Genomic DNA, 13098 nt, shown 5'->3' with positions numbered 1-13098 from the left:
TAGGTAATGGGAAGGTTCTGATCTCAAAAATTTTTCAAGGTACAAATCATGTGATTTTATGCTCAATTTTCCCCATTTACCAAGTTGTGTCATATATTTGACACTGTAAGCCTTAATGAGCTAATCTCCATTTTCAACAATATTAATGAAAATTTGTTCAGCACAGTGTTTGTGAAAGCTCTGCTACTGCCAACTGCTTCCTCTATGAATGGGGAAAACCTCCTCTTCCAAGTCCTGCCAGTACATGCCAACCCGTGGATAAGAGAACAGCTTGTTCTTCATGGCCCATAAAGCTGTTGATCTTTCTGCTAATTAGTGTTAGCAAAGTGATGAATCTATGATGCAAAAAAACAGACTGAGAATCCCCAAATTCATTTAAAATCAACTACAGATTAGTTATATGGGAATAACAATTGCTGAGCATATTTGGATGACTGATGACTCAGAAGTGGAAAGCTGATCAAAGCAAGAATATTAAGAAAAAAATATAGAAATTGCAAGACTTCTTAGTTTTTTGCTCTTTGTGATCTGTAGACTATATGATCTCTGGATCATAAAGTAACTTCATTAATATAAAGTGCTTTAGGATTCTTGGATTAAAAGTTCTATAAAATGAAATTTGTATGTGCTAACTTGATCTTATACAAATACAGATAATGTAAGGTTAGTAGATAGCAGCCCTACCATAATTAGCCCAGCAGGAAGTCTGTTTCCAGGCAGTTATAGATGAGATAACAGGAGGCAAGATAAGAAGTTCAAACTATAGGTAACAAATTCTAATTTTTTTTTCTTTATATGTAACAGCAGAGTTTATCATTACAGTATAGAGACAACTGAGCCAGCTGCAGTACTCTCCAAAATCCAAACTCTTCCCAGCAATATGTTCTCATATCTTTCAGAAGTGGAGAGAGAGAAAGCTCCAAATGCTGCACCAGAGCAGCTGAAGAGAGGGAACAAAGCTGAACCACCCACCACAGTGTAAAGTGAGGAGCAGGGATGGGACATGAAAGTAAGGGGAGTTTGTTTTGCTTGTCCAAGTGATTTGCCAGGTTAACCCTCTCCAAGGTTTAAGCTCATTTAATTTCTCATCCTTGCACATTAATTTCTGCCATGGATTCTATTTAAGCATCTCTGAACACAGCAAACTAAAACCTGTAGACAATTTAAGCCAAAAGCCCTCTGACTATAGACAGTCCTTTGAACTTTGCAAAGATCAAGAAAAACAGCCACCACGGAAAAGCAGCTTTTTAATTAAACATCTTTTCTCCTGATTAGAAACAAGTTTTAAAGTCCCAGTCTGTGCACCATTAGGAATGCTTAAGAAGGCAATTGAAGGCTACTGCAAGAGGCATTTAAATACGTGTGTACACACAGATGTCTGACCTCACCTAACCACAGTTTGCTCTCAATTCTGTCCAGCACGCCTCCAATACCCTTGCACCTGGAGGGCACCAGCGTTCTTCTGAAGCAATCCTCTTCTCCCTCTGCGTCTGACCTAGGACTATGAAACAGGTAGCTATAGCTCAGCTTTGTGACAGGGCTTATTCTGCAGTCGAACAAATAGCGCAAGTTTTACACTGTCTGTGGCACAAGCAGAACTTTAAAAGATCCAGTTTACTTCCCAGGTAAAGGATGTGGCAAGGACTGTTATAGGCACGTGTGCATGCAGGGAAGGGGGAATCCAGAGCAGGAGAGGAGCTATGATGCAGAAGCAAAAGAGAAAAAGGCAAACGCTGATTACAGTATAAGTGGCTATGCTCCCTTTAACTTTATAGCCCTTTGGAAACATGACCTTTTAAATTAAAAGACTAATTGGTCATTAATTACTTCCCAGTTCTTTTACTCTGGAGTTGTTTTATCTCATGAATGCTTACAGTTAGCAGCCACAGCTATGAAATACTGTTTTGCATCCTTTTTTTCTATTAGGCAATACTGCTAGCCCTTCACAACAAGAACTATTAGAGCAGATTTGCTAGTCTAATAGCAGGCCACATCCAATATACTCTTTTCATTCCAAACTCAGTCTCTCTTTTTCCAAGTCTTCCTGCTCCTCCTCAGCAATGAAGATTAAGGAAAGCAATACTCTTGCAACAATTATATTGAAGTGTCTTTTCCAAAACAGCAGTATGTTGCCTCCAGGAAGCAGTATTCATTTATTTTATTGGCCAAACTTTATTTAATATCAGTTGCTCCGTAGCAGTTTTCAACAGGAAGCAATAGTAGATTTATTCTCAAAAACATTTATTTCATTTTCTTCAACTTTAGAAAGCATTCTTTACTTGTCACTGAAAACACGTGTTTGCTGCCTTGCTTAAAACTGTGCAACTTGGGGGAAAAAAAAGGGCTCCAGTGTCCCTGAAGCTGTGTAGAAAATAAATTCAGTTTCTGTCTCACCTCCACAGGTTTCCAGCCGTCTTCTCCCTTGCACTGACTTCCCTCTGGAAAGACCTTGTACATCATTCTCAATTTTTCTCATATTCCTATATAAAGACTTCTATAATTTATCATAGCCAATTCAAGGTAGTAGGTTCTCAGGAACTCTAATCCTTCTGGTTTCGCAAATTTTATTCAATATATTGTAACACTATAGATTTTATTTCCTCTCATATATCTTGCATAACATTATTCCCTCTTGTAAAGTCCAATAAACTCAATAAGCCCAATTTATTTAGGACCTATTCCCAGAGATAAAATCCCTATCTATTCACCTCTATTAGTATTCAGCCCTGCAGGAATTTAACCATCCTGTTTTAAAAAAACAAATTAAATTTTTATTTTTGTTTTCATTGTTAATACTGCTTATGCTCTACAGCTCAATAATATTGTGTTTTTAATAGCACAAGGAAAGGGAAAGTAACACGATTCACTTTTCTAACATTTGGAGTGAGCAACACGCATCAGCATAGGAATATTCTGCAAATTTGCAAGCCAGGAATCATGTCTCTTGCTTTATTTACTCCCACTTTATTTTAGGAGTTGAGAATTTTTTAATGACAGAGGTAGAGACTGAACTGTAAATAATTTCAAAAATATCTTCATGAACTACTTCCTAATGGACTGATACACATTGTTAAGCTAGCACTGAAGCGAATATTAAAAGCAACAAAATAGAAGAAAGAATAAAAGAAGACAGTAATTAGTGCATAGTGATATTAAAAATAAATTAATTAAAATCAAGTACTTTTTCAAATGACAGGTTTCCAAATATTTTTGCCCCTATGGACCAGAAATATCTTTCCAGAAACATCAAGACTGAAACACAAATTTCAGAGAGGATGCGTGAGCATAGAAGTAAACCCAAACCACGGACATGTCAGCTCGCACATTTTAATGGAAGGCCTCCTCATGCTCCACTGCTTTTTTTTTCATGATATTATGATTCCTGTAGTTTCAAACCAGAGCAGCAAACTACTCTTAAGCATTAAAGTACATAAAAAGGTAGGTAAATACAAGACCACAGCAACACTGAAATTAACTTGAGATTACTGAGCATTTGAAACAACTCTGGGAATTAGTTCTCTATCTGCAGTGGTTTCTTTATAGTATTTTTTTTTTTTAAATCCCAAAAGAATATTAAAAACTTTCAGTCATCAGAATGACTTTGATTAATTTAATCAGTATCATGAAAGCTGTTAAGATATTTAAACTATTTTAAGATACCAAAGCCCTAGGGTATCCAGGTTCATTTAAAGTGCATTAGTAATAAAGCAGTTTAACATCACTGCACACTATATTTCCAAATCCTGACATGAAACCCTGCACAACATATTGCAAGCAGACAAAAAGCATATTCATTTCCCCTTATAAAGGCCTCAAGCAATAATTCGAGCATAGCGATAAAGACCAGAGACTATGGCAGCAGTTGCTACATTTCTTTTTCATTAGGCTGTCTTCTCCCTCTTTATCTGCAGGGCTTACATGGGAAAGAACAGCTTTTAAAGACCACCACCCCACTTTAAAGTTAAACAAAAATAAAATTAAAACCCCATACCAGCTCCTTCTGAAAAAATAAGAAGTGTGCCGGCAGTTTTTGGTTTCAGTAAAAGAGTAGTTTGGTTAACATTCCAAGGTTTTAGAGCTGTAACACACCAGAGATGCCAGAGTTCACTCATATGATTAGCAAGATTGACACTTGCATGCTGTAAGTCACTTCTCGTTCATGAAAGCCCCTACGGATCACGAATATGCTTTACACTGTTTCTGAAATCTTCATAAAACAACTCTTGATAACAATGAAGTTGCATGGGAAATGGCAAATCTTACCCCAGTGACACTAAAAACCACAGCAATGACTGTGTGCTATCATACAAGAAATTCCTGTAGTAGCATCTGTTTTTCCCTCACATAAAGTATGAGACAACTTAAGTTCCTTAGGTGAAAAAATGAATTATTTGTCACTTACCAGAAGCATTGTAGGTCATTTTAAGCTACTGAATACAAAGAGAGGTATTGCTGTAGCTTCTTGGAGCTTCTTCCAGCATAAGGTTAGGGAAAGGGGCGGGAAGCAAGTGAGGAAAGCAAATATTCTAAGAGCACTTCCCAGACATTTATGGCAGAAGAGTCAGCTCTATCCACTGTGGCGCCATTTTTCATCCCCAAGCAAAAACAGCTCTGAACAACATACAGAATTTAGAGACAGAAGACAGTCATATCTCTAATAAATACCATTTCAACTTCCTCTAACCTAAATTTCACCTGTTTGATTCTAATACCAATCAACAACACCTGGACAGGTGAAACAAGATTTTGAGTCTCAAATTTGTATCTTCCAGTAAATTTACTGAAATCTATTGTCCCTCTCACCAAATACAACAAGTTCTTCAAACTATTAGTAATTGTGCACTTTACGAACATACTTAATCCAAATTCTACTGAATTTAAAAATTATTTTTCTTGAAATACACAAAGTCCCTACTTTTTCATATTCAATTTGCTCCATACTCAAAATCAATCCCTCTTCAGTGACCACTGCAGCCATTGGATCTCCCAGTACAGAGTCATGATACCAGGCATCTGGTATCTTCTACAGACACTATCAGGACAGGGAAAGCCTGAGCCCCCCTCAAGCATCCTGCTACCTCTGCCTGGCTCCACAGAGGAGAAGCTGCAGTCCACAGCCAGTGGCTAGCTAGTAACACCCTTCCTTCCCTGTGAGAACTCCACCAGATAAATGAGGCCAAACTGCCTTTTCTATAATGAAATCAGCTATAGAGGAACCATCTGTGCACTTCAGCTCCTTGAGGAAACAAGATGTATGTGGCCCCATGGATGGATGCACAAGATCACAACTCAAAGCAGCTAAACTAAGTTGGCAAGATAAATACTATATTCATGAAAATCTTAAAATATGGGTCCTTTTTAGGCTGTGCTTGGCCACATATCAGCAGCCCATGGAGGCAGAACCTCAGACATGAGCTCACTTCACTAACAATCATGGAACCCATGTAGAAGAGACTTTATGGAAACTCCAGGTGGAGCTCACACCTCCCCCAAGGAGTTCGGCCACAAGGCAAACACCAGAGGTCAAGGTGCCATGAGCTCCACAAATGCTAAACCTCCAGGTGACATTGCACACAACCCAAGCTCACCAGTCAGAGCTCCTCCAAGGCTTCCTCTTCTGAGCTGTCTCCCATCTTCACTCAACTGCCTCTTAAATTTAGGAGACTTTCCAAGTCCAGAAGATACTTCAGGACTGCTGGATTTTCGGAAAGGCATAGGTGGGGGGGACAATATGTGATCAAGCTGAAAGAAACAGAAAAAAAAATACATAACTATACTGTTGAAATGCTTACCTTCATTGAAAGAAAAATCTAAGTTATCCTCAACTAAAGATTATGACAGCATTTGGAAAAAAAAATAGTATTCATAAAGACCTTAGGTAATTAATTTGCTAACTGGAATGAAAAATTTAGCAAGTGCAAGACTTGTGCTGGCTGCGTAAGAAAGTCATCCTCCTCTTGTACAGTTCACACCACCTCCAACCACATGCTAACACAAGGAGCACTTTCTGCAGGTACAAGGTACAAGGGATTATACTTCAGCTTACTCAACCTTCCATAAAGCAGTCTTTTCGCAGTTGTGAACCACTCAACCTTGAAACCTCTGTGATCAGCTCATCAAACGTTTTTCTTTGTCAATTTCTCCCCAGTCCCTTGTGAGCAGACACTAGATGGCACTGCACTACCAACAAAAGGCAAACCACCGCCCAGTCCAGGGAAATACTAATGAACAGATTTATCAATGCCAGTGGGGAAAAAAAATTGAATTATCCTGTTTATAAAGCATTCATTTACACTGACTTTGAAATACGTGGAGATATAGATCCTCATTCTTCAAATTGTGTTCCTGTCATCATTCTCACACAACATTCTATCTGCTTGGTTTTGACAATACATTTCATGTCTCAACATTTCATTAAATTCACAAAAACAAGACGAAAAGCATGTGAGCAAATATAGGGAAAGAATGAAAAAGCAGAGACACAAGTATGCAAAGTTGAAAAAGTTTTACAACCATCCTTCACCCTAAACTGCTGCAGTTGCATGGGATCCCTATTTTGCAGATCATTCAAATGTTTTTCTATATCATTCAAACCATGATTCTTACTACAATTTTTTAGGAAGCAAAACACATCAAAGTCTTTTAGATTTTTACAATTCATGTACGAAGACTTATTGGCCAGAAAATCTACAGCCCACCTGCATTCCCAACTGCTTCATCCTCTTTGTTCGCTGAAAGAATCAAAATCACCAGAAACACTGATGAAGATGCACAGCAAAGCCTATTTTTGCTTACAGTTAATCCCGAAGCAATGCACTGTCTTCCCTACGAAGCATTTTGAATACCAAGTTCATAGTTTCCTATGTATTTAATATTTCAGGTTAGTTAGTATTTTGTTTAATTAGGGTTTTCTTTTAGGGGTTTCATCAAATCTGCATATTATTGAAGTGTTTGCAGATATATACACTTCTAAAGCACAAAGAAACACAAATAATTTCTGAATCTGCTTCTTCAGCATAGTAAGACTCATTCATGTTCAAAACAGACACTGAAGTAACTAATTCACTCAGAGCCTGTGCCTTTAGCAATTTCCTAAACTGGATGGTTTGGGGGTCAGAAAGAATATTGAATTAACCATTGTTACTGTTTCTCTTCCACAAACACAGGCATATCAAATACATAAATACAAATATTTGTATTTACAACCTCTAAGATACCTCAAAAGGTGAATTTACAAATGAAGTCAAAATCAGTCATTTAAAAAGGAAGTGACTGAAAACAGCTGACTTCTAAAAAAACATTATTTTGACAGTCTTTCACGTAAGTCTAAAAGCAAATGCCTAAATTGCTCACGGATTGATGGGTGGCAGAGATTGCTCGGTGCTGGACTCCAAATTACTCCAAGCATCTGATGATGACATGATCCTATCAAGGCTTTAGGTGAGTTACTGGCAAAAATTCATGTTCTTTTTTAAAACAGATTCACACTTCCAATTAACAAACCACATTTGAAATGTTTTCCTGGCATAAGGTTCATGAAGATTTTAAACAACAAAAAGAAAAGAAAAAAAAATCAACAAATGCACTAAGCTCCTTACTGGTTAGTACTTAAGTCATCACAACAGTATTTAGCACCTTCCACCCTCTCATCTAGTCCCTTATAAACAGGTATTCAACCTCTATGATTGTTCAGGTCACTCCCACAATGAATGGACTGCTGCATTCCACAACATGCAGTCTAATTACAAAATTCATTATTTCCAATTAAGCAGTGCTCCATATTTTCACAGCTTTCAGGGTTTCAGAAGAAGTTTTAAGATGGTGCTAACAGTAAAGAGCAACACAGTACAATCCAGGTCTTCAACTCATAATTAAGATACTTTCCCAACTTCAGAAATCTATGATTTTTGAAAGTTAAGACAGTTTAAATATTAGCCCCCATTACCTCTTGCAATGCCTTGACAGCATTCTCTCACAAAGGTACCTCCTCGATGTTAAGTGACTCTACCACAACTAAAATTTCTGTTTGGTATGATTCCAGCACCACTTTGGGCACACAGTTCTCAACAACACAAACTTCTTCAAGGGCTTGCATGTAAATGGAGACCCTCAGATGGAGACTGGGTCTTGGCCACTGGGACAGAAGCTACCAGCCAGGAGGAAGTAATTTCAACCCAATGTCAAAGGACCATGCCTGAGATACTACATAAGGAGCCTCCTGGGAACAGCACTGGGAAGGAAAGAAAGACAAAAGAGGGGAGACATCCTTCCCACCAATGCTCTTCAACAAGATGTTCTCAGTCTGAAAGTTGGTATGCAATCCTCTGACATAAAAAATATCGCAATGAAATGCAGTTTCTGAAGTTTTCCATTATTAAACACACCAGGGTGAAATTCAGACTCTGTTGAAGGAGAACATGATTTTATTATATGGAGATAACAATACAAAAGTTAGCATTCTTGCATATGACAAATTAAGGACTAAAATATTACAGCTATATATTAGTTTTCACCAAGGGTTTCTCAAGGGCAGAAGTTCATTTTAATAAAGGAACGGTCAAATTCAATACAGTAGATGACATTTACCCAGATCTGTCAGCTTAGTTTCAGCTGGATGTAGAGAACCCTATTTCATCACCTGAAGCAACTATACTAAAAGACGTTTATAAGGTCTAATGTTACAAAGAAACAATATGGAAATACAAAATTTAGCATTTTCATTTTGGTGGCCAATTCTTGCTTTACAGAAACAATTACACATATATCAACAAAGCATTTCTGGAAGCTACCCAAAGGCTCGCTCACTTTTGCTTCCAAGGGCAAAAAAACCCCCTATGGGCAGGTACAATGTGTATTTGATGGAAGTCTGTACATCGTAACTGATGCCGTAGCAGAACCAGAAGAGTAGACAAGGATATACCTTTTAGTAGCCTTGACATAACAGCTCTGGATGTCTCGGAAATATGAGGGAAATGGATTGCAAAAAGTAGCCAGACTTGCAAGCTTCCTCTGAATAACGTCTCATGTTACTCTCAAGTAGACAGCTATATGTCCCAGAACTAGAGGGGGTTTATAGCCCCCATTCAGACCTCACTTCAAGCAAAAACCTTTGCAGATGAGGAGGATTTCTGCCCTCAACAGAATGACCTTCCCCTCCTGCCAGGCACAGCATTCAAGTACATGTAAGGAAACCAGCTAAGAATGTCAGATCCTGCTTTCTTGGAACCCAAACCCGATTCTGAAGAAGCATAACATGTTACATATTCAAATCCCACAAAGTGGTTAATTCAGTCAAAGAGACACTACAATCATTCAGTAAGGAGATTACATCATATTTAAATCTATCAGTAATAGCAAGACCTATTCAAACTTAGTAATTCTTATTTGAAAAACCTCCCAGAAACCTGAACACTATTAAAGTTCAGGTTGTGTGTCTTACCAGGTACAGATTGGACATTGTTGTCCACAACACAACATCAAAGCAAGTATCTTGAGGATTGGGGTCAGCTGAAATTCTGCCAGAAATATTTTAAATAATTCTACTTAAGCAGCTTCTACACAGCACTCAGTTTTGCCCAGCCACAATCATCACTCTAGTGGTATTTACCTCATGCTTACTAGTTATATGGACACGTGCTGATGTTGGGTGGCACACAAATGCAACAGAATAACCAGAGTTTGGTTGGTTGCACCTTTTCTATCAGTTAAACTTGCCTGACAGCAAGTTGCAAGAAATACAATAGCTGTATCCCTGCAGGCAGTTTCCAACAGACAGACAGTCATGTTATACATTCAAGTTCTCACTATCACACGCTCTGCCCACTGTCTTATTACTGCACTCAGCCTACAAACACACACTTCTCTCAACGCTCTTTTAAAAGAAATGTTTGTGACCTAAGGAGCAATGGGGTAACAAAGGGAGTTTTTTTCAGCTAAAAAATGAAAACAATGAAAAATTAGAACTATGAAAATAAGCGTATTTGGCTGCCCTGTATCTAAAGTATAAGGGGGTTAAGTTAGACATACAGTTTATACAGGCTGCTTAGAGAGAGATTTTAATCAGTATATATCTCACCACCAGTCTTTGCTGTTAATATTCAAAATGCATGGATAGTTAACTTATTTAAAAAACTCCCTCCCCCAACATTAAATACTGAATAATACTTTCTCGATAAAGGCACTCTGAAAGACAGAAATACATGGCAAATTCCAAGCTATGAACATACTGTTCTACAACATTCATTTCTTCCAATCCATTTTTCTATATATTTAATAAAAAAATCTGCCTGCTTTTGTCATAGGTATGATGAATTTCTACAGAAGCACTGTAAAATTTAGGAGATAACACCTTTCACAAAACCCTATTTGTTCCCTTCCCTCCTTCCCATGAACCTTACAAAAAGGGACAGAATTATTAGAGGAGAATGGTTTAAAAGTGACATAGAACAGAACCATCAAAATATCCTTACCATAGACTTCTAGATGTAGATTTAGAGATCCTATAGAATCATGGATGGAATCTGAGTGACAGTCTCCTCCAGTTATACAGGAATCAATTTGCCCTCAAACATTTTTTTACTATATTTTGAAGCTATTTATTTTCTGTGTCAATAGAATCAGCTACCTTCCTCTAAAGAAAATTATTCTCACACTGTACTTGCCAAGGACTTTAACAACTCATCTATTCAGAAAGGATTATATTAGCATTTTTTTAAAACCCTCAATAGCATTAAATCCAGCTGCTTACCATGATGTATTTATTCTTCAGCTTGAATGAATTCTCTTTATGAAGATTAAAGACATGACAACTGATTCAAAATAAGACCTCAAATCAGAGTTTAGGAGTACAATTTGAGCCGAGTACATAATGAGGTGTGAGGCAGTTAGAAAGAAAATGAATTTCAGGAGAAAAAATTCAGGGTACAGGAAGGTGAATGAAGCTAAGAGAACACAATCACATTGACAACACCAGGATAACGAAAATAAGTTGTTCCAAGTGCTGAGATTTGTTGCAACATGGGAGTGGTTTTTTCCAATAAAAATTGAAATGAGAACTGAACTCATCTGAGTCACTCCACTTTTTCTTAAAATATCCACTATAGTTTTACTGTCCAAAATACTTCATCCCCAACCTCCCCCAATTGCTCCACAGGCAGTATTTCTACTTCTCACAGAAACTGGGAAATACCAGTCAAGTATTCAGTCTTATAAATATGAACAAAGATGTTCCATTAAGCAATTTTATTTCTTCGTCCTGAATGCTGCACAATTTCACTCTACCGTATATGCATATTAAATCCTAAAGCTTCCATAAAAAGGCTCTGCGCTGTCACCCATTTTAAGCCTCCCCCAGTCAGGCACCAATCCAAAGGAGAGATATATCACCTGAAAACTCTTGCATATAGTGCACCAAAAGCAGGAAATATCTAGTATACTTTTACTAATTAGGTGGTTTTTTTCATTAACAACCAGAAGTCCGAAAATAAAATTCCACTAATAAGTATGTTGTCGAGAAACGTCACAGATGTTTAAAAAAGTGAGAAGGAAAGTGTCACACTCCAGTCCTAGGCAGATAAAAGTATAGAAGCCTCTCTGATGGTGTTCAGTAAAAACTCTCATCTTTGTAAAGTTAAATGTTTAATAGGAACGTGGCTTCACAAGCCTAACAAATTCCTCTTGTCTCTTACATCTGCAAATGTAACATTTGCCACTAAGTAAGGTTTTATGCTCTGTGTTGAAGGAAAAGGCTGAGGCAGAAAAGGTATTGTTTACAGGCAGATTTGCTAATCATTCATACAGCAGCACTCAATTTACACATGAATATAACCTGCAACTGGCACTGCAAACACATCCTTACCAAGGTAAAGAGGAAAAAACTCATAGTAAAGCTCGGTGATTCACAAAGCATCACTTCTAACCATTTTATTTATTCATTTTATATCCTACATATAAACAGAAACACAATGCTTATAACTAAAGTCACTGTTCACAATTGTCGAGTTTATTATGCTGAACATATGTTGTCATCTAAATAAAAAGAATCAGCAAACAAAGCCCATGATGCTTCTCTATAGCATGTTCTTACCTATCATATTCTAGGTAGTAAAGAAATATTTTAAGAATTCTTCTAAGGATCAACAGAGACAAAACCACATTCTTTTGCTACTACTTCACACTCATTCTAGAATACAAATCTGCCTTTAAAACAGTTGCATTTTTCTTCAAAACAAATCTGATGCCTGGTCAATTAAAAACAAATAAATACAAGTCAGATGAACATGAAGAATCTGCTACAGCTATGTTAAAAAAAAAAGATCAGCTTGCATCCAATGCTTTTTTAGAAACATATTTACACATGATTGCACAGAAAATGAAGCACAGCCTTCACAGTATTCTACAAGGCCAAGAAGTGGCCTATAAATATGCATGCAGTCTGCTGTTTTAGCCAATTGTTACTTTACCCTGGTTGAGATGGAACAGTTTTGTCAGCTCTGACGCAGTCCTTGAAGGCCTCCTGTGTGCTGCCTCTGTACACACAGACTGAGAGACAGATTGCTCCCTTTCCAGGAAACAAAGGAAGCAACACTGTTGAAGACACTGCCTCAACAATTCAGCCTGCCCTCAGTCTCCTCGGATTTACTCACCTGGCTTAAATAAACATTAAAATACTAAAAAATAGCAGGTTCTGCAGATCTCATATAAGGCCTTAAAACAAGATCAAAAACTAGAATGCACTTCTAAATAAATGCACTTCAACCCATGGTTAAAGGTGACCACACAGGGCACTTTCCTTACTGGTAGCATCAAGACTTTCTTTTTATTCTGAGTCATACAGGTGTCTTCTCAGGAATGCACATGATACGCTAAAGTCTTTACTTCTGAAACAAAAAGATCATTTCCAAACTAGGGGAAACTGTCAGCACTCACAAAAAACAAGAGAAGTCAAAGCATCACAACAGGCTGCTAGCCAGGGTGAAGCTGCAGCAGGGTCAGCCCTACTAGGAATGACACAGAGGGACCAGACTCACCATAGCAGTTTCTGTGAGGAAGTCTGTTGGAAAAGTTAATCCAAAAAAGCAAGAAAAGAGAGTAGCTCTG

At 37.6% G+C, this 13098-nt stretch overlaps 1 protein-coding gene across 1 annotated transcript in view; it reads right to left on the bottom strand.

Annotated features, from left to right (window-relative positions):
* The window catches only part of MAST4 (microtubule associated serine/threonine kinase family member 4), a 296129-nt gene that overhangs the window by 225788 nt on the left and 57243 nt on the right, over window positions 1-13098 (bottom strand). The window contains exon 2 of the mRNA XM_017808069.1: window positions 5589-5742. Within this exon, the coding sequence (XP_017663558.1) occupies window positions 5589-5742 (154 nt within the window). The remainder of the gene's footprint in view (window positions 1-5588; window positions 5743-13098) is intronic.

This window comes from Lepidothrix coronata, unplaced genomic scaffold, assembly GCF_001604755.1.
Source record: "Lepidothrix coronata isolate B3197 unplaced genomic scaffold, Lepidothrix_coronata-1.0 Scaffold22, whole genome shotgun sequence".
In the NCBI taxonomy this organism is placed as follows: Eukaryota; Metazoa; Chordata; class Aves; order Passeriformes; family Pipridae; genus Lepidothrix; species Lepidothrix coronata.
Note: the sequence above shows the minus strand (reverse complement) of the source record. Positions and strands in the feature narration are given on the sequence as shown.